The sequence below is a fragment of the Schistocerca nitens genome, chromosome 3, assembly GCF_023898315.1.
Source record: "Schistocerca nitens isolate TAMUIC-IGC-003100 chromosome 3, iqSchNite1.1, whole genome shotgun sequence".
Lineage (NCBI taxonomy): Eukaryota > Metazoa > Arthropoda > Insecta > Orthoptera > Acrididae > Schistocerca > Schistocerca nitens.
The window spans coordinates 315,058,956-315,081,873 of record NC_064616.1 but is presented as its reverse complement, the minus strand read 5'-3'; the positions used below and the strand labels follow the sequence as shown (position 1 = coordinate 315,081,873).

Genomic DNA, 22,918 nt, shown 5'->3' with positions numbered 1-22,918 from the left:
ATAGTTAACGGAAGACGTAGAAACGATATTCCGAAACGAATACGTATAACGTAAGTCAAACGTTCGAATTAGAATAGAGACCACATGAACACAAATTTGCCGCATGTCGTGGTCGTGCGGTAGCATTCTCACTTCCCACGCCCGGGTTCGATTCCCGGCGGGGTCAGGGATTTTCTCTGCCTCGTGATGGCTGGGTGTTGTGTGCTGTCCTTAGGTTAGTTAGGTTTAAGTAGTTCTAAGTTCTAGGGGACTTACGACCACAGCAGTTGAGTCCCATAGTGCTCAGAGCCATTTGAACCATTTTTGAACACAAATTTGCTGTGGCAAGTATGAAATACAAACTCTGTTACTCGCTCGTTAAACTTGAAGGATAGATGTTGAATGGGCCGAAACGAGCCCCCGCATAACAGCGTAGTTGCCTGCTAACTTCGAAAGAAGGTAGATGCGGTCCCTAGTGCAACTTAAAACATCGTCGAAAATTAGTGCGTACGTGAGAGCTTTGGTACACCCTGTTAAACAAACGGAAACAAGGAGGCAGTACAATTGGGGAGCGATCCGGGCCCTTCGCATGAAAGTGCTGTGATCGAGGAAGATTCTATACACAGTGAAGTGGCGAAACAACAATTGAAAGATGCGTTGGTGTATCTTGAAAGCCTCCTTTGTAACAGTAATCGCAGCTGAACAGTCATCATCAATATATACAGTGTGTGTGTGTGTGTGTGTGTGTGTGTGTGTGTGTGTGTGTGTGTGTGTGTGTACATTTGAATTACAAAAAACAAATAATAAAAAAAGAGGTACATGGCGCGAGATTCGATCTGGCAACCTTCGGATTACGAACAATTACTAATCGTAGAGTATTTCACCGCAACAGCTTCTTTTAACTGTCGATTTTCTCGACAACGGCTGAGAAGAGCATCTTGGTGCTTTGCCACATTACACCTCTGGCCATGAGCTTTTATTATGCGCAGTATGAATCGAATCTGAATTTCACAATTGGCGGCCTCCCCTTGTAAGTTTAGGGAACTGATGACCTCAGATGTTAAGTCACATAGTGCTCAGAGCCATTTGAACCGTTTGAATGATAAATATCATCTGGCTGCATTGTGGACAGTACCATACAGTGGTGGAGGGAGGGGGGGGGGAGATTCAAGGGGAGGTTGAGGGGCTATGTAACTCTTATCCAGAATTGTGATAAAAATTACAGCATGTATCAACAGCTGGTTACAAGTACCCAGCGAAAAAGCAGCAGACCGACCATGTCTCAGCAGTGCATTGTAAGAATTGTCAAATTCTGATATGACCACAGAGTGCTCAGAGTTGCTTTCCCCCCCCCCCCCCCCCCCCAATTGCTTACATGTCTTTAGCCCTTTTTGTACTAACCTCATTTAAAGTCTCTCTCAATCCTTGTATGTCTCTTCTTTTGAATGTCGTGTGTTGCATATCCTCCACCACTTGATTTTGCCATTCTGTACCAGGTCTTCCTCGTTTACTTTTTTTGGAGGTTGCTAATGTAGTACTTGTTTCAGCCACCATCCTTCCACTGTTCTCATCACATGCCCATAGTAATTTAAATGCAATTCTTCCACCTGTTCACTGATGTATATGGAAGTTTTCATTTGCCTCATAATTTCTTTGAGATCTTCTGTCATATTGAAACTCTAAGACTTCTTCTCAAAAAATTCATTTACATGGCTTCCATCTTCTTGTCATTCCCCAGGATTCTACTCCTTATAAACAAGTGCTTCATATGAGTATGACAGCATGTTGCCATGTTGCCTATTCACGACTGCGTATAGCCCAGAGAAGTGGACCCATGCGCCATATAGGAATCCGGCTGTTTTGTTCCATGACATACCACCTTTTAGCAGTGTTTCGTTCTGACGGACAGCGAATGTGGGGTACAAAGTTCCGAGCTTTTTTGCTTTAATGTTTCATTACATTTTCAGCTGAAGATGTGGCCATTAGTGCCACAATACCAGTAGTGATAAAAAAATAAGACTAAACACAGCTGTAGCGATTTATTTATACCAAAAATAATGATTCATAGCTGTGGTAGCCCTACCTATGAGAATGTCTGCAGGTTTGTAATGTTGATTCATGTAACCCCTCTTTTTTTTATTTTGTCTGACAAAAGGTGGTATTTACCTTATTTATTGCTTGTTATTTAGGAATAAAGGAAATGACTCACAGAAACGCAGAAGTGCTGCATTGTCAATACGTACACAAACAAAAGGTACAGAGCTTTGCTAGCTTTCAGAATGAATTTCCTTTTTCAAGCTTGTAGGAAAACACACACACACACACACACACACACACACACACACACACCACACCTGTGTCTACATTGTGCTCAGTGGACTGCCAGCTCTTGTCTGGCCCATGGTGAATTTACTGTAGTGATGTTGGGTGCAGGGTGGTATGGGGTGAGGGATGGAGAGAGGTGGGAAGCAGGGAGGAGGTTGGCGGGAAACGTCTAGCGGGTAGGGGGAGAGCATGGAGCTGTCTGCAGGCTAGGTAGGGGTGCAGGTAGAAGGGGCAGGTGACAGATGGCGGGGCATGTGATTTCACACACTAGGCCGTGAGATAGCAGTACCCCACTAGCTGACACAGATTGGTTGGGGGTACTGGGGCATGGGATGGTGTGTGTGCGTGCGTGCGTGCGTGCGTGCGTGGAGGGTGTTACAGTAATGAAGGATGTGCTGTAGGGATAGCTCCCATCTGTGTAGCTCAGAAAAGGTGGTGGTGGTGGTGGTGGTGGTGGTGGTGGGGAGGATCCAGATGGCATGGGTTATGAAGCACCCATTGAAATATTGCATGCTGTACTCTGCTGAATTTTGTGCCACTGGGTAGTCTACTTTGTTTTTGGCAACAGTTTGGTGTTGGCCATTCATTCTAGTTGACAGCTGGTTCGTTGTCATACCAATGAAAAACACATAACCAACCAACTACATCCTTACCGATAACTACTTCACTGTTGAAGGGAAGGTATACAAACAAATTTGTGGCACGGCCATGGGCACTGGCCTGGCATCCTCCTATGCTAACCTCTTCATGGGCCACCTTGAAGAAACAGCCCTAGCTTCCCCAAACCCCTAGTCTGGTTCAGGTTTATTGATGACATCTTTATAATCTGGACCCAAGGCCAGGACACATTATCCTCATTCCTCCACAACCTCAACGCCTTCTCTCCCATCCACTTCACCTGGTCCTTCTCCACCCATCTTACCACCTTTCTAGACGCCAATCTTCTCCTCTGATGGGACCCATGACTACTCCCCTTTGCAAAGACCACTCTTTTAGCCCTCTGTTTTTCCCAGTTTGGCCGTGCGGTTCTAGGCGCTACAGTCCAGAACCGAGCGACCGCTATGGTCTCAGGTTCGAATCCTACCTCGGGCGTGGATGTGTGTGATGTCCTTAGGTTAGTTAGGTTTAATTAGTTCTAGGTGACTGATGACCTCAGAAGTTAAGTCGCATAGTGCTCAGAGCCATTTTCAGAGTTTTTATATCTGGGCTACACTTTTATACCTTCTACTGTGTGTGTTTTAACTTCCTTGTTCTATAGTTTGACTCCTCTCCACTTTTAGTGGACCCTCTCTCTCTTGTGTGTAACTTCAAAATCGCAGCACGGATGACCTCGCTGTTTACTCCCATACCCCATCCACCCATCCACCCATCCACCCATCCACCCATCCATCCATCCCATACAGCCTGGCCACCTGTGGGAAACACATCTGCAGTGATAACTCCCTCGCCCATTATACTGAAGGCCTCACATAGGCCTTCAGACAGGCAATACCCTCCAGACCTAATTCACAAACAGGTCTTCCATGCCATATCCTAACACCCCCCAGGGGGCTCACCACTCTTTGGCGGGTTCCTGCTTGGCTACCACAGGGCCCCAGCCTTTGCAGCACGTTTTCCCTTCTGTGCTGTATGTGTCTCCTCCTGATACTCTTGTTCCCCTCCCTTGGGGAACATGCCTTGGATGTTATTGGGAATTTTCGACATTCTGTTGCTGATGTAAGAAGTCTCACCGTTGTTTTTCGCTCCCTTTTTCTTTCTTTGTTTCCCTTCTCCTCTCGTTTTTCTGCTTCGGTGTTTGAGGTTCCTCTTTTCTTCTTCTTCCCTGTCTGCTCCTGAAGGTCGGCCCACGCGTCTGACGTGTAGCAGGTGACTGGGTAACGTGTAATTTCCAGTCCTGGGTCGACAAGTAGGGTTCGCACGTACCCCCTGGTACAGGCCAGGTGCAGGGAGGGGTGATTGCCTGAGCTGTAACCTTCCCAAATTGTCGATTGATCCCTCCGTCAGTCATTCAGGAGGTGTGACTTGAGGTGTGAACAATCACCGAAGACGGTTGCGTCCCCTTGTGAAGGGGGCCCCCAGTTGGAAGGAGCGCGCCATCAGAGACGCTGGCAATCGTGGGGAATTTCCTTGCAATGAGTTAATCGTCTTCCCACTCAACTTCTACAAAACATAAATGCAACAAGGCTAATGATTCAAAGACCCTTCCTGCTGCACCATGGTTCATCATGGTCTCGCATACTGAAGATAGTCAGTCTTATGGTACAGTAAATCTGTTTTTCAGAAAGGTGTAGATGCAGTTGCTGGCCCTGTGAAATCCTGCTTCCGTTTACAGAATGGCACTTTGCTTTTGGAGACCGCTTCTGTTACTCAAGCACAACAACTGCTTGTTGCCTCGCTTCTCCACAGTTACACTGTTTGTGTTGAGGCCCACTGAACTTTGAATTCTTCCCGTGGTGTAATTTACACCAGGCTGCTAGACAGTCTAATCAAAGCCAAAATACAATCTCGCCTCTCTGATCAGGATGTCATTGCCTTTCATCGTTCAATGAAAAATGTAGACCCCTCCGTAGTGTGTACCCACACTCTTTTTCTCACCTTTGATCGAGTGGTACTTCCGTCCAAGCTCAAAGCAGGCTATGAAATTATCACAGTCCGGCTATACATTCCAAACGTGATGCGCTGCTATCAGTGTCATCCTTTTAACCACACTAGAATGTCTTGTCAACTCCTAGCCTGTGGCAGGGATGCACCTGAGGGGGATTGTCCACCATATCTAGATGAGCGGGCTGTTCAGGAGATTGGGGTAATGGAAAAAGTGCCTTACCCAGTATGGAAGAGATTGCAGTCCTGCTTCTGCTCTTAATGTGATATTTGTTGACATTTTATATGAGCACTTCAACTATGTAGCTGTCCTTATGGATGGGCTAAAGGAAGGGCCTCCGTAGGTTGCTCTGTCATTTTCCTGGGTCGTGTCCTCATGGTCCGACTGCCTCAAGAATGTTCTGACTTCGATGCAGTATTATATGCAAACTTGTGGGCCCTAGAGCAAATGAGACTATCTTCCTGTCCTAAATTTCTTGTCTGTTCAGATGATCTGAGCGCCCCTCACTGTCTCCACCATTTATAGCCAGCAGCTAAAGTAATCCAGAATACCCGGGATGCTCTCCTTAAACTAAGACTAGAGAATGAGATGTCTTTCTGCTAGATACCAGAGCACATGGGTATTGTGGGGAATTAAAGGGCAGATCTAGCAGCCAAGGAAGCATGTTGTGATCCTCAGGTATCTCAGTGTGCCATCCCCCTGGATGCTATCACCTCGCTGTTGAGGTACAATGTCATGTGTCGATGGGAAGGTGAGTGTGCTTTGATTTGAAGAAGAGTCCTCCTTACTTGTCTTCATATAGACCAAAGCACTATGATGCACGGCTTCTTACTCTGTCGTATAGATAACTGTGGGCCACATTTTATTGGACTTTGTTTTATTTTCCAACCAGTGGGCCACAGTGGATTTCCCAATGGATCTGCTCTCTATTTTAAGTACTGTTCAAATGAATGTGGTTCAGATTTTGAAGTTTTGTGAGTTGTCCAACATTTCTAACAGGATTTTAATATCATGATTTTAATGTGTTAATGGGGTGACGGGCTCACCCAAGTTTTTTGTAAGTGGTAGGTCAGTCACATTTTTCCTGTAATTTTCTTTTAGTTCTTCTGTGTTTTGTTTTCTCAGTGTTTTAATTTAATGTGTAGCGACTTTCCCCTCTTTCTAATTTGTTAGCACTTGTGAGAGAGAGTGATGTGTGGTCATTTTGAGTGCACGAGTGTGCAACAATTTCAGGAAATGGCTTGCTGATGACCTCACCGTTCAGTGTGTGCGCGCGCACACACACACGCTCACACACGCTCACACACGCTCACACACGCTCACACACGCTCACACACGCTCACACACGCTCACACACGCTGTTGCAGCAGCATCATCATCTGGCCATGAGTCATCCTTAGAGCTCATTTTCATACAATCTGCTGGTGCTGGTACCTATACTGTTATAAAAACCTGTGTGTGACCCTTTATATCCATTTCCATTTTAATAATTCATTTATTTGTTCTCACTTTGTTGTTTTCACACTTCTTGTGTACTGCAAACAATATTTCCATTTTTTCTCTTCCTGACCTTTCAATTCCACTGTAAAAGTGGATACACCATGTAATCAAAAGTATCCGGACACTCCCAGAAACCTAAGTTTTTCATATTAGGTGCACTGTACTGCCATCTACTGCCAGGCACTCCATATCAGCAAGCTTAGTAGTCATTAGACATCATGAGAGCGCAGAATGGGGTGCTCTGCGGTACTCACGGACTTCGAACGTGGTCAGTTGATTGGGTGCCACTTGTGTCAAAGATGTTGCATGTTTGTACGTGAAATTTCCACACTAGGAAACATCCTTAGGTCCACTGCTTCCGATGTGATAGTTAAGTGGAAACGTGAAGTGACACGTGCAGCACAAAAGTGTACAGACAGACCACCGGCAGTTGAAGAGGATCATAATGTCTAATAGGCAGACATCTATCCAGACCATCACACACGAATTACAAACTGCATCAGGATCTTCTGCAAGTACTATGGTAGTTAGGTGAGAGGTGATAAAACTTGGATTTCATGGTTGAGCAGCCACACATCCCGCCGGTAAATGCCAAACGACACCTCACTTGCTGTAAGGAGCGTAAACAAGGGATGACTGAAGAGAGGAAAAATGTTGTGTGGGGTGATGAATCATGGTACACAATGTGGCGATCCAGTGGCAGGGTGTGGGTAAGGCACATGCCCCGTGAACGTCATCTGCCAGCGTATGTAGTGCCAACAGTAAAATTTGGATGTGGTGGTGTTATGGTGTGGTAGTGTTTTCCATGGAGCTGCAATTATCAATCCAGAAACACACCAGGAAATAAGATTCCTAATTTAGTTCTTTTATGCAGCCGTCTGTATACAAATTGGATGACATCTTCCTGTGAAGTAGTTAATCTGTGATGCAATAAAAAGTACCATGTGCCATTAATTTTATGGTGACTTGTGGTGTACGTGTGAAATGTGTATTACATCCATCCTTATTTTGCATGGCACTATCACAGTACAGGCCTACATTGATGTTTTAAGCACTTTCTTGCTTCCCACTGTTGCAGAGCAATTTGGGAATGGCGATTGCATCTTTCAACACAATCAAGCACCTGTTCGTAATGCGCAACATGTGGCAGAGAGGTTACATGACAGTCACATCCCTGTAATGGACTGGCATGCACAGTCCTGACCTGAATCTTACGGAACCCATTTGAGATGTTTTGGAATGCCGACTTCGTACCAGGGCTCACCAACAGACATTGATACCTCTCCTCAGTGCGGTACTCCATGAAGGACGGGCTGCCATTTCCGAAGAAACCTAACAGCACGTGATTGAACATAGGCATGCAAGAGTGAAAGCTGTCATCAAGTCTAAGGGTGGGCCAACACCATGTTGAATTCCAGCATTACCAATGGAGGGCACCGCAAACTTGTAAGTCATTTTCAGTCAGGTGTCGGGATACTTTTGATCACATTAGTGTATACTTTCCAATTTGTTCACATTCTGTCCCTTTCTTTGCCTCGATAAGGACAATTATGTCCATCTTTTACTTACCTATTTGCTCGAAGACCTCTTAGTTCTTAGTGTTTAATCTTATATGTTCCCCGTTCCTTTATTTCAATTTTGTTTTTGTTTACTGGTTTGTCTCCTATCTTGGGTTCAGTTCTATGATTTACTTTGAGATTTCTCTGTGGGTTTAGTGTTTTTTCAGGAGACAGTGTGCAGACCCATTGCCCCAACCCCCTACCAGGAGATCTGGATAATTTTTATTAAAGGTTTCTTTTTGATTGCCTTTAATGACTCAACATCATTCCTACAAGGCCTACAAGGTGGTAGACTGTGTTGTCTCCCCTGCCATACTGATTATCTTCATCTATGCCTTCCCTGACATTTGGGACTTCACTCCGTATCCCTGGCTTTACATGGTACTCTCAACTGGTCTGGGTGATGTGCTTTTCTTTTCTTCACAAGGTGTTACTGCTTTTGCCCGTTCTTTCTCAGCCGGGCTTGGGACTGCATATGGCAAAGTTGCTCTTCTTGTTACCGCTTTTAGTAGAATTTTTCCTGTATTAGTGTCCTGTTGAGTGTTCTTTGTATATGTCTGAGTTCTCAATTTTCTGTTTGTCTTCTAGTCTTGGCACTAAATTCTGTCAGCTTCAGCTGATACTCCAGAGAGTGAAGTAAGTTTTCCACAGACAAAAATTGTGTACTTCAACTTTGTTTTCATTGTGTTTTTTATATACCTTAGATGCACTTGGGTGCCTCTCCTCTTGATTTAATCGATTCTGAAATTTGTAGGCATTAGAGTGGATAAAAGGCTTATTTTGAATTCCATTTGTGACCTTAAAACCAGATCGCAGTATTTACTTAATTACTTGATATCTCTTAGTGGGAAAACTTGGTGTAGGAGAGGTGCACCAGAGTGTGCCTGCTGTAATTTTATAGAAACTGTGGTTTATCCTGTCCCCATTAGGGCTGGAGACTATACAGATCTGCATATTCTTTTACTTGAAGATTTTAGATTCAGTCAATCATGATGGCATGAGGTGGGCTACTGGGCCTTAGAGCAAGTCCCATGCTAGATCTGTCTTTGAGTTGATGTAGGTGAGCTGCAATTATCAATCCAGAAACACACCAGGAAATAAGATTCCTAATTTAGTTCTTTTAAGCAGCCATCTGTGTACAAATTGGATGACATCTTCCTGTGAAGTAGTTAATCTGTGGTGCAATAAAAAGTATCATGTGCCATTAATTTTATGGTGATTTGTGGTGTACGGGTGAAATGTGTGTTACATCCATCCAAGACTGACGGTATCCCGTGTATTGGTTGATGTCCCCTTCTTGTAGCCCTTCACAAGTATAGCCTTCCAGATTCCTCGTCTTTAATATTAGCAGACAATTCAAACTGGTGCTCAGTTTGCTATGTGAAAATGGTTTTCATTTTCAGTAACAATGTTCTGCTTTACTCCTGGGGCAGGGACAGGGTGGCTGTGGTTGGGGCCTCTTTATTTTTTTATTTTTTTCTGGATCTGGTATCCATGACCACTACCCATGCAAAGGCCACTCTTCTATTCCTCTGTTTTTCCAGTTTCTAGATTTTGCTTACCCTTTTTTGAATCTGCTCTCTTTCAGTGGACACATCTATCTTAGGTAAGTAACTTTTGAATCGTGCGACTGATAACCTCACCATTTAGTGCCATACCCCCTCCCCCCCCCCCCCCCCCAATCAGACCTTCCAAAAGGAGAACTGAACTGGTGGTTGGGCTCAAGAATGATGTGAGAGTGACATGCAGAATATGATGATGAAGACAGTAGATCACAAAATAGTAATAATGGAAGTCTTTATTGTTACACTTAAGAGCACAATATTTCCAGAACACATTAGGGTATGATTCATTCACTTAAAATGGAGGTCTTATGTACACAACCCAGTCTGCTGCAGCACTTTGGACTCCACTGCAGTGTGTAAGGGAGAAACCATTTGTGGCAAATGTGGCTAGACTGCCCATAGTGAAGTTACTTAATCTCTTCCAAGGTGCATTAATTGCTCTGAGGACCGCCCTGTCTGGAGCAGAGGCTGCACTATATACCTTGAAGAAAGAAAGGTACAGCAGTTAAGAGTATTTTCAATAATTATAAAGTAACAGCAGACACTTCTGGCACACATATGGAGAATACCTTGAGTAACAAAGTGGATTACCTGTGTGGTAACAAGAAAGCTTTGCAACCTCCCTATTTTCACTACTTCATTTGTTTCAGCTTTCAGAAAGTTGATACCTCTACACAAGCAGTGATAAATAGTGCCAGCACTAATGCCTGCAATTGTAAGTGCTGCTGCAAAATTGCTGTTTCCACTAAAGCTATAGCTCACTCCAGAAAATCAGAAAGGCTATGGTTACCAACATTGTAGAGCTTCCAGCATCTCAGTAGGCAGATTCCAGTAAATAGGCAAGCACTGTTAACAACACAAACACTCCTCTGAAGTTTCCAGCAAACAAGAAGAGAAGTGCAAAACACAGAAAACCATCAGTGTGTGTAGCTGTATTTCTGTCTTACGGTTCTAATGATTCCACTCAAGTGACCAGGAAATATGAACTTAGCTAAATGCTCAACAGTTGCAGGATCCTCACACCAGTGGAAAGACATGGTGAAAGGAAAACCTCACAAATAAAATGTCTCCCTTGCTACAGTGAAACACCTATGGGTTCAGGACATGCAAAGAAACTGAAACTCCTAACGTGAGGAAGTACCCTGTGCTTGTGTTTACAAGAAACACATTTCAAACCCATGTGCTCAGGGAAAAGTAACTTCCACCACAAATTGACCTGACTGGGGAAGGAACCAAGGGAGTGGTAGCTGTGTTTGTAAATAATACACAGTAAGTGACTCCTTTGTGTTACTCCTTTGTTATATCCCAGGCTATTGACCTACAAGCAATTGCAGCTGAAATTCTTGTGGGGGCAAAGGTTCACCGTATGCTGTCTGTACTTACCATCACAAGAAGCAGTAGATTACAGGGATCTTAAAGGCCTTACGGAATGACTACTCCCAACCATTTTCCCTACTGGGAGACTTGAGTGCACATGATGTTATAGAGCTCGTACTCTGTTTGCACAGGGGGTCAAATTTTACAGAATCTCGTAATGTCCAGGTGCTGCTTATTCTCAACAGGGCAACCACAGGCTTTTCAGCATTGCTACTGGGTCATTCACAGCTTTAGATGTAACTTTTTGATCTCCAGCTACTACAGTTTCTGCTCAGTGTGAAGTTACTGGTGAGCTTCATTAAAGTGACTACTTCCCACTCTGAATCCACCTATCAGACACAACAGTCACCGAAAGGAAGCCATCAGGATGGATGATCAGCAGAGCAAACTGGACGCTGTACGGCCAGCTAGCTGTTTTTGAATATTAACACTCTGCCGTTTGGCGACACCTCAGTGGTGTTTGCGTGAAATAATGGTAAACAGCCAGCGACACCCCAGTGATGACGTGAGCATAGTGCACAGTGGCGGGCGTCAGCATTTTAGTATCTTTTGCATTCTGTTTCTGTTTCGTTTAGGTAACAATAAGTTGCACATGTCAACAAATTTTTTGTTTTTATAAGTACTTGTGCCCTTTCATCATGGCAGACAAAAGCGAGACAATAAGATTATTTACGATGAATGCACGGAGTAGAAACGAATAAACGAAAATGATGGAACTGCCATGTATGTTCCAAAAACAAAAAAACCAGTAATAAACTTAATGTGCAAGTCTTGTGGAGTTGCATTAAATCTTGGAGACTGTTTTGCTGCATATCATATGAAAGAGAAATACTAAGTACCGAAGATAATGCAGATAAACAAATAAATGTAACAAACAAATAAATGAAGCAAACAAATTTTGAATTTATTTACATATGTATATCTTCAAAATTTCGTGAAAGTGGGGGAATAGGGGAGAACTAACAATGAGATTAGTAAAACGTAACAATTTATAATCCCCCGATAATGTCAAGAACGGCCAGCGACAATCCAAGTAATCCGAATTAGCACTGCCGGCGCCAAGCGAATAAATTTTTGAGACGTGCAGACGACAGTGTTAAGACAGCATCCAGATATTGGTGGACCACATCGCAAGTGCAAGCAATCATCCTTCTGATTTATTCATTCCAAAGTCCTGTGGTCATATTAGGACGCAACCTGTACCTTGGTGGAATGATGAATGCTGTTCGGCAATTTGGATCGATCATGATGACGATGCTTTTTGGTTTTTGGGTGCTCAACTGTGTGCTTATTGGTCCCCGTACAAATTCCCAATCATTTCACTGTCCAGTCTTGGTACTTTCTGAATGAAGATAAAATGATGAGGACAACACAAACACCCAGTCTCCAGGTGGCCCTGTGGTCTAGACGCAGCAACGCTAGCCACTACACCACCAGCTGCAGACTAATTTGGGTCAATCAAGTGGCTTTGCAGTGGTTTAAATACTGACCAATGACAGAAAACATTGTAGCCTTTCAGGTAGTAAGGACCAACACTCACATGGTTAAGGAGAACAAGAACAGGTCATGGCAAGTGTACCTGAACTCCATCAAAAGTATGGCGAGCCATCAGGAAGATTTCTGATAAATGGAGTTGGTCACCTTTTGCAGAAGGTTACCTCCAAACAAACCCAGTGACATCACCAAGAAAATGAGAGCATTTTGCAATGGCTTCAGCTAGCCAGGATCCAACATTCTACTGTTACCATGTGACTATGGAGAGGGGTAGGTTGGACTGCAGATCCAGTAATTCTAAGTCATATAACTGCCATTTTTCCAAGTGGGAAATGGATTCAGCACTGTCTAAAGCCATTGGTACTGTGATAGATCACAACTGAATCCAATACAGTATATTATGACACTTGCAAACAGAGCCAGAGGAATTCCTCCTAGAACTGCTTAATTCAGTATGGTTAGAAAGACAGTTTTCCAACTCTAGGAGGAGGGGGGGGGGGTGTTAGATACCTCTCCTCAAACTAGGAATGGTCAGAACATCCCCCAGTAGTTACCGAAGTATCATTTCAACAAGCCATATAGAAAAAGCCAGAACAGATGATTGTCGCCAGGGCCTCGTAGCTGCTTTAAAACTGCTGTGGCAACCACACCTAAAAACCCTGAAGTCAAGGACTCTGAAAGTACTGGACACCTTAAAGTGCCCTACCCACAGGTCTTGGGAGAACAGGCAGGGTGGGTCGGTCTACTATCATGAGATACCTGCCCAACTCTGTGTGCAGCGTATGGACCAATGAGATTACCTCAGGGTTATTGACACTGTCCATCCTGAGGGGGTCAGGCTTGGTACTGGTTCCTACAGGACAAGCCCCATATTTGATGTCTGTGCTGAAGCTGGGGAGCCACTATTGAACATCTGCCAGCAGCTCCTCATGTCGTGTCAAATGTGAGAACCTTACTGTTGCAAATTCACTGACATGCCATGCTATTCCTCACTTGGTTGTGGAACAAATTTTCTCAAATTGTCTGAGAACTAGGCCATTTGAGTTCAATGTGAAGGATGAGGTGAAGTCACTTCATGGGGAGCAAGTAGGAGCCCAGACATGGTTTTGGAACTGACTACCACTCTTGTTAGTGAAGAGGCTCAGTCTGATCTTAGATTTAATGCAGTTCAGGAGAGACTACACTCCTGCATTTGTCTTTAATACAGTGTTTTATAAAATTTTAAATTAGTGCCACAACTATGTCTGTATTCACATACAGATCGAAGCAGAGGGACTCGTTTCGTTTCTCTGTTGTTTACCCCAATTGTGCACAAGACCCAGGTAATTAAAAAAATAATGCAGAATTTTATGCATCTTGAATGTAGTGGAGCAGATGAGATTTCTTGAATGCATTGAAGCAGATGAGATTTGTTCAGATTGCTAAATTCCTCATTTTTTTCATACTCTTTGAGTGCACATCATTCTCTACAACACTTTCATGAAGCAGGTGAAGTAGATTGGAATATCTGACACCTGGCTGTACCTACAAAGGCTGGAGAAGAAAGTTATTTTGTGTACCAGGGCACATAGGAATTGAGGAAAATGAATTAGCAGATGTAGCAGCCAAGGCACCTTGAATTTCAGTGTGTTGCCCCTCTCATGCTACTGTATTACTGTTCAGTTTCAGTCACACATGGGTGAGAAGAAGAGTGACTGGTAGTGATGCACAGTAAGCTGCAGCTAGTGAAGTCAGAAATGAAGCCATAAAGTACCTTCTTCCAGCTATACAGACAAGATGAGGTGCTTCTAATGTGTGTGTCTTCATGTACAACACAGCTCTGCAACACATGGCTTCTGTCTCCAGTGAGGTGACACTCAGATATGTGGTACTTATGACATACAGATCAGTGTGCCACATTTAGTTGTTTGTTTTATATTCAGACAAGTGGGCAGCAGATAATTTGTCTGCAGATTTGCTACCTGTTTCTGTTGACAAGGAGATAAGTGTGGTACCATTTTTAAGATTGTGTGAAATGTCCCACTTGCTCCCTAAAATACTGGGAAAGCACTTTAAATGTGTTATTGGAGTGGCAGGCTTATCCTTGTTTTTTGTTAGTGATCAACCAGTTACTTAACCCTCACCCTCCCCCCTCCCCCCCTGCCCCCGCCCCCCAGCGATCACAGGCCCTCTGCAGACCACACGCTGCATGAACGATCTGCTTCCACCGCCTTCTCTCTCTCACAGCCTCTCTCCACGCTGTGGAAATTCCTAATGCTGTGATGTCCTTCAAATGCTTTCTTTGTGAGTGTTGTTTTCCATTTTAGCCACATGTCCAGCCCATTGGAGTCTCCTGCATTTGAATTTCCAGATGATAGTGCGTTGCTTCATTAACTGATAAATTTCATTGTTCTTCTGAATTCTCCATACACCATTCTCCAACACAGGTCCCCAGATTTTTCTCATTACTTTTCTTTTGAAAACATTCAGTCTTTCTCTTTCATTCTTTGTAAGCATCCAGCTTTCTGAACTGTACAGTACTGTGGGACAGATGATAGTGTTTTATATCTTCATCTTTGTGGTGATTGACAAAGCTTTAGTTTTGAGTGGTTTGCTTAGTGAGTAGACATCTTGACCCTGAGACTGTTTTTCCATTTATAGCCATTGTTATGATATTTTTACTGTTGAAATGTGATCCAAGGTATTTAAACTGGAGACCTTTTCTGAATTTAGAATGCTGGTCAATTTCGAAGTAAGGATTTGGTTTTATGACTCAAACTATTTCCATATATTTGGTTTTCTCTTGGTTAATCAAAAGCCCCATTTTGCTGGCTCTGTGCCTGAGAGATCTGTACATGTCTTTCAGTTCTTCTTCAGTTTCACTCAGCAACACTGTATCATCTGAATAAGCCAGGAGTTTTACTTCACTGTGTTCGAATCGGAGACCATTGTATAGATGTAAATTATTCTCCCAAACCACTTTCTCTAATGCAAAGTTGAAGAGGACACACGAAGGAGCATCTCCCTGAGTAGTTAATTTAGCCCCTATCTTATGAAATCTTGGTTCTACTAGAAATTTAATAAAACTTGCATTATTCTAGAAGATACATGGTGAACATGAACGAGATTGGAAGAGAGCAAAGTAATGTTCTCTTCTGCTTCTTTTTAATATATTATATATTAGTTGTTCGTGATCACATGCTGCTGTGGCTCAGCAGAGTTCAATAAAAAAAAAAGCATGTGTTTCTAATATGTATGAAAATTGCATCTACATCCTAATATCTCTTGTTTCCCTCTCTTTGTCCATCTCCTTTTCCTTCCCTCCGTCTCTGTCCATCACACCCCCCCCCCCTCCCCCATTTGGTGGGTTTATGTTCATGCTTGGCTACCACGGGGCCCCAGTCTTAGCAGCATTTTTTCCCTTCCATGCTGCATGTCTGTCCTCTTGCTTTTCTTTTTTCCCCTCCCTTGGGAACATGTTTGGGCCAGCCACTGTGGCCGAGCGGTTCTAGGTGCTTCAGTCCAGAACTGTACTGCTGCTTCGGTCGCAGGTTTGATTCCTGCCTTGGGCATGGATGTGTGTAATGTCCTTAGGTTAGTTAGGTTTAAGTAGTTCTAAGTGTAGGGACTGATGACCTCAGATTTTAAATCCCATAGTGCTTAGAGCCATTTTTGAACATGTCTGGGGTATTCTTGGGATTGTTCTGCATTCTGTTGCTGATGTGCGAACAGTCTCACCTTTGTTTTTTGCTCCCTTTTCCTTTCTCTGTTTCCTATCTCCTCTCATTCCTCCACTTCAGCGTTTGAGGATCCTCTTTTTCCTTCACCTTCTCCTCTCTGTGCTCCTGAAGGCCAGTCCACTTGTCTGACGCATAAAAGGTGGCTGGTCACGAGAAATTTGCAGCCCCAGGTCGACAGGTAGTTTCAACCCCCCCCCCTCCCCCATGGTACAGGTCAGGCAAGCTACAAGAAATTGGGAATGAACTAAATAAGTATAAAGTGAAAATAGCAGCAATACAAGAAACTAGATGGAAAGGGCAAGGAATGATAGCGTCGGGGAGCATTTAATGATGTTGTACAGCAGTGGAGATAACGGCTTGTATGGCACTGGTTTCCTTCCACACAGGTCTGTGAAGGCTAATGTAATTGGTTTTATGGCAACAAGTTACAGAATGTGTTCTCTAAGGATAAGGGCAAAATTTTTTAACATTACAATAGTGAATTTTACACCCCTACAGAGTAGGCAGATCAAGATGCAAAGGATGTATTTTATGTCAAATTGGAAGAAAAAATTGGTAAAATTCAAAGGCACAATGTGAAAATAATACTTGGATACCTAAATGCAAAAATAGGGAAAGAGGTATATAGGAGCTAATAGGAAAGGAAAACCTACACAATGACAGTAATGATAATGGGCTCAGACTGATAGACTTTGCCAGTGGAAAGAACATAAGAAAAAGCATCTATCACCCAAGGAAATATATTAAGAAGTGTACATGGGTATCACCAGATGGAAATGTTGTTGTTGTGGTCTTCAGTCCTGAGACTGGTTTGATGCAGCTCTCCATGCTACTCTATCCTGTGCAAGCTTCATCATCTCCCAGTACTTACTGCATCCTACATCCTTTCAAATCTGCTTAGTGTATTCATCTCTTGGTCTCCCTGTACGATTTTTACCCTCCACGCTGCTCTCCAATGCTAAATTTGTGATCCCTTGATGCCTCAGAACATGTCCTACCATCCGGTCCCTTCTTCTAGTCAAGTTGTGCCACAAACTCCTCTTCTCCCCAATTCTATTCAATCCTCCTCATTAGTTACATGATCTACCCATCTAATCTTCAGCATTCTTCTGTAGCACCACATTTCGAAAGCTTCTATTCTCTTCTTGTCCAAACTATTTATCGTCCATGTTTCACTTCCATACATGGCTACACTCCATACATATACTTCCAGAAACGACTTCCTGACATTTAAATCTATACCCGATGTTAACAAATTTCTCTTCTTCAGAAACGCTTTCCTTGCCATTGCTATTATACATTTTGTATCTTCTCTACTTCGACCACCATCAGTTATTTTGCTCCCCAAATAGCAAAACTCCTTTACTACTTTAAGTGTCTCATTTCCTAATCTAATTCCCGCAGCATCACCAGACTTAATTCGACTGCATTCATTTATCCTCGTTTTTCTTTTGTTGATGTTCATCTTATACCCTCCTTTCAACACACTGTCCATTCCGTTCAACAGCTCTTCCAAGTCCTTTGCTGTCTCTGACAGAATTACAATGTCATCAGCGAACCTCAAACGTTTTTTATTTCTTGTCTATGGATTTTAACTCCTACTCCAAATTTTTCTTTTGTTTCCTTTCCTGCTTGCTGATTATACAGATTGAACAACATCGGGGATAGGCTACAACCCTGTCTCACTCCCTTCCCAACCACTTCTTCGCTTTCATACCCCTCGACTCTTATAACTGCCATCTGGTTTCTGTACAAATTGTAAATAGCCTTTCGCTCCCTGTATTTTACCCCTGCCACCTTCAGAATTTGAAAGAGTATTCCAGTCAACACTGTCAAAAGCTTTCTCTAAGTCTAAAAATGATAGAAACGTAGGTTTGCCTTTCCTTAATCTAGCTTCTAAGATAATCCGTAGGGTCAGTATTGCCTCACGTGTTCCAACATTTCTACGGAATCCAAACTGATCTTCCCCGAGGTCGGCTTCTACTAGTTTTTCCATTCGTCTGTAAAGAATTCATGTTAGTATTTTGCAGCTGTGACTTATTAAACTGATAGTTCGGTAATTTTCACAATCTGTCAACACCTGCTTTCTTTGGGATTGGAATTATTATATTCTTCTTGAAATCTGAGGCTATTTTGCCTGTCTCGTACATTTGCTCACCAGATGGTAGAGTTTTGTCATGACTGGCTCTCACAAGGCTGTCAGTAGTTCTAATGGAATGTTGTCTACTCCCGGGGCCTTGTTTCGACTCAGGTCTTTCAGTGCTCTGTCAAACTCTTCACGCAGTCTCGTATCGTTCATTTCATCTTCATCTACATCCTCTTCCATTTCCATAATATTGTCCTCAAGTACATCGCCCTTGTATAGACCCTCTATATACTCCTTCCACCTTTCTGCTTTCCCTTCTTTGCTTAGAACTGGGTTTCCATCTGAGCTCTTCATATTCATATTCATACAAGTGGTCCTCTCTTTCTCCAAAGGTCTCTTTAATTTTCCTGTAGGCAGTATCTATCTTACCCCTAGTGAGATAAGCCTCTACACCCTTACATTTGTCCTCTAGCCATCCCTGTTTAGCCATTTTGCACTTCCTGTCGATCTCATTTGTGAAACGTTTGTATTCCTTTTTGCCTGCTTCATTTACTGCATTTTTATATTTTCTCCTTTCATCAATTAAATTCAATATTTTTTCTGTTACCCAAGGATTTCTACTAGCCCTCATCTTTTTATGTGCTTGATGCTCTGCTGCCTTCACTACTTCATCCCTTAGAGCTACCCATTCTTCTTCTGTTGTACTCCTTTCCCCCATTCCTGTCAGTTGTTCCCTTATACTCTCCCTGAAACTCTGTACAACCTCTGGTTTAGTCAGTTTATCCAGGTCCCATCTCCTTAAATTCCCACCTTTTTGCAGTTTCTTCAGTTCCATCAGTCAGATGGAAACATATGAAACCAAATAGATCACATACTCAGACAAAAGGCTTGCATCAGATATTATGGAAGTTAGTTAGCTGCAGTGGGGCAGATGGAGACACAGACCACTACTTAGTATGGGTTAGATATAGGCAGAAGATAGATTTGGTTAGAAACCAAAGGAATAAGATAAGAATGAAACACAATATACAAAGACTCTAAATGAAGGAAACACAGGAAGGATATGGGAAGAAACTAGAAGAGATATTGGAAGCAGGGAGAAACACAGGGATTGAAGTTAATGTGGAAATTAAATGGGAGACGTTGGAAACTGCCATTAGCGTAGCTGCAGAAGAGATACTGGGGAGAGAGAATGCAAAAGGGCGGTTAAGTGATTCGACGAGGAATGCTTAACAGTTATACACAAGAGAAATGAAGCGAGACGGAGAATGGTGCAAAGCAACATGAGGTTAGCGGCAGAAGAATACAGACAAGAGGAAAACGGTGGATCAGCTTTGTAGGGTTAAGAAAAGGCAGCATGAAAGGAGAAGGATAGAGCAGCTGGGCGAAATGCGAGACAATAAAGAGATCAGAAGGTTCTATTAAAGAAGAGATTTGAAGAAAGATTTCCAACCTTGAGCAGTTTTTTGTAAGGATAAGGACGGAAATCTAATCGGAGATAAAAGCAAAGTCCTAAAAAGGTGGCAAAAGTATTTTACTGAACTGCTTGACGGGAAAGAAGGGGATAAAGAATAAGGAACCATGATTGAGAACGAAAGGGAACAGGACCCAGAATTGGAATCAGAGTTAGATGCAGAGGGTCGGGAAGAGGAAGTAATAAAGTAATACCGGAGCTAGTGGAAGTGAAGAATGCTATCAAGAGCCTAAAAAATAATACAGCAGCAGGAGAAGATGGCATAGAGGCCGAATTATTAAAATATGGGGGAAAGAAAATGAGTGTAGTCCATGAATTGATAAAGGAAGTATGGATAAAGGAGGTAATGCCTAAGGATTGGAACATGGGAATCATCTGCCTGTTACATAAAAAAGGTGACAAGTCATAATGTAGTAATTATTGTGGAATTAATCTCTTGGAGATAACATATAAGATACTTAGTAAAATTTTAGCCTCCAGACTTGAAGGGATGATAGAAGGGATATTGGGGGACTATCAGGCTGGATTTAGGAGGAACAGATCCACGATGGATCAGATATTTTTATTAAGACAAGTGCTAGAGAAGTTTTATAAGTATGACAAGCAACTACATTAGTCGTACATTGATATTAAGCAAGTGTATGACAGCCTACACAGGAAGAAAATTACACAGATCATGAAAGAATTCAGAATCCCACTAAAACTGGTCAATTTAACAGAAATGACAATGAAAGCAACAGTGTGTAAAGTAATAATAGAGCAAGAACTGTCTGGTGAATTCAAAGTACAGAGGGACCTACGACAGGGAAATGTGATCTCTACAATGCTATTTAATTTAGTTTTAGAAAAGGTAATGCGGCAAATTCCGATAAACCCAGGAGGAAAAATACGTAATTGGCAAGTTCAAGTGGTAGCATATGCGGATGACGTAGCATTACTGCCAAGGAATGTAAGGGCACTAAAGAGGAACTAAGATACGTTAGAGGAAGCAGCAAGAGAAGTAGGCTTAGAAGTAAAAATAAACAAAACAAAGTATATGGTGATGGGGCAACCCAATATAAACAGACAAAAGAATTCAGTAGTAATGGGAAAGAATATGAAAGAGTGAAAACATTTAAATAGTTAGGTTCTGTAATAACGGAGGACAATAAAGTAGCAGTAGAAATTCAAGAAAGGATAGCAAGTGGAAATCGTTGCTATTTTACCTTGCAGAATGTACACTCCTGGAAATTGAAATAAGAACACCGTGAATGCATTGTCCCAGGAAGGGGAAACTTTATTGACACATTCCTGGGGTCAGATACATCACATGATCACACTGACAGAACCACAGGCACATAGACACAGGCAACAGAGCATGCACGATGTCGGCACTAGTACAGTGTATATCCACCTTTCGCAGCAATGCAGGCTGCTATTCTCCCATGGAAACGATCGTAGAGATGCTGGATGTAGTCCTGTGGAACGGCTTGCCATGCCATTTCCACCTGGCGCCTCAGTTGGACCAGCGTTCGTGCTGGACGTGCAGACCGCGTGAGACGACGCTTCATCCAGTCCCAAACATCCTCAATGGGGGACAGATCCGGAGATCTTGCTGGCCAGGGTAGTTGACTGCCACCTTCTAGAGCACGTTGGGTGGCACGGGATACATGCGGACGTGCATTGTCCTGTTGGAACAGCAAGTTCCCTTGCCAGTCTAGGAATGGTAGAACGATGGGTTCGATGACGGTTTGGATGTACCGTGCACTATTCAGTGTCCCCTCGACGATCACCAGTGGTGTACGGCCAGTGTAGAAGATCGCTCCCCACACCATGATGCCGGGTGTTGGCCCTGTGTGCCTCGGTCGTATGCAGTCCTGATTGTGGCACTCACCTGCACGGCGCCAAACACGCATACGACCATCATTGGCACCAAGGCAGAAGCGACTCTCATCGCTGAAGACGACACGTCTCCATTCGTCCCTCCATTCACGCCTGTCGCGACACCACTGGAGGCGGGCTGCACGATGTTGGGGCGTGAGCGGAAGACGGCCTAACGGTGTGCGGGACCGTAGCCCAGCTTCATGGAGACGGTTGCGAATGGTCCTCGCCGATACCCCAGGAGCAACAGTGTCCCTAATTTGCTGGGAAGTGGCGGTGCGGTCCCCTACGGCACTGCGTAGGATCCTACGGTCTTGGCGTGCATCCGTGCGTCGCTGCGGTCCGGTCCCAGGTCGACGGGCACGTGCACCTTCCGCCGACCACTGGCGACAACATCGATGTACTGTGGAGACCTCATGCCCCACGTGTTGAGCAATTCGGCGGTACGTCCACCCAGCCTCCCGCATGCCCACTATACGCCCTCACTCAAAGTCCGTCAACTGCACATACGGTTCACGTCCACGCTGTCGCGGCATGCTACCAGTGTTAAAGAATGCGATGGAGCTCCGTATGCCACGGCAAACTGGCTGACACTGTCGGCGGCGTTGCACAAATGCTGCGCAGCTAGCGCCATTCGACGGCCAACACCGCGGTTCCTGGTGTGTCCGCTGTGCCGTGCGTGTGATCATTGCTTGTACAGCCCTCTCGCAGTGTCCGGAGCAAGTATGGTGGGTCTGACACACCGGTGTCAATGTGTTCTTTTTTCCATTTCCAGGAGTGTATTTAACTCCAGGAATGTTAGTAGGAATAAAAAAATCAAAGTATACGTGATCATATTAAGACCTATAGTAATATATGGATCAGAAGGCTGCGTACTGATGTTAAAGGAAGAGGACTGGTTATTGAGATGAGAAAGATAGATACTGAAAAGAACATTTCGAGCAGTTAGAGAGGAAGATGGCTGGAGAGTAAGGACAAACTTAGAACTACAAAAACTTTTTAGACAGATGGATATTGTTGTTAAAATTAAGCAGGGAAGAATAAGATGGGCAGGACACGTACAGAGAATGCCAGAAACTCGGAATGTCAAGAAAGTATTCATGTAAAAACCTGACGGGAGGAGGAGAAGAGGTAGACCCAGGAAAAGGTGGGTGGACAATATGGGAGAAGATCTAAAGGCGATGGAATAAGAAATTAGAGAAGGAAGGCGATGGACAGAGAAGAATAGAGGCAGGTGGTACAGGAGGCCAAGGTTCTTAAAGGACTTGTAGAGCCAACCAAGAAGATGGTACAGGGCAGGCCCAACGAGGGGTGATTGCCTGAGCTGTAGCCTTCTCAAATTGCCGATTGGTCCCTCCATCAGGTGTTACAGAGGGGG

At 43.6% G+C, this 22,918-nt stretch overlaps 1 protein-coding gene across 2 annotated transcripts in view; it reads left to right on the top strand.

Moving 5' to 3' along the window:
• LOC126248284 (putative gamma-glutamylcyclotransferase CG2811) overlaps window positions 1–22,918 on the top strand; it is a 42,935-nt gene that overhangs the window by 7,070 nt on the left and 12,947 nt on the right. The window contains exon 1 of one of the 2 annotated variants that reach the window (XM_049949135.1): window positions 6,485–7,852. The exons of the other annotated variant lie outside the window; for it this stretch is intronic. Coding sequence (XP_049805092.1) covers window positions 7,811–7,852 — 42 coding nt within the window. The 5' untranslated portion in view covers window positions 6,485–7,810. Of the gene's footprint in view, window positions 1–6,484; window positions 7,853–22,918 lie in introns of those variants that run through there. 2 annotated transcript variants of the gene reach the window in all.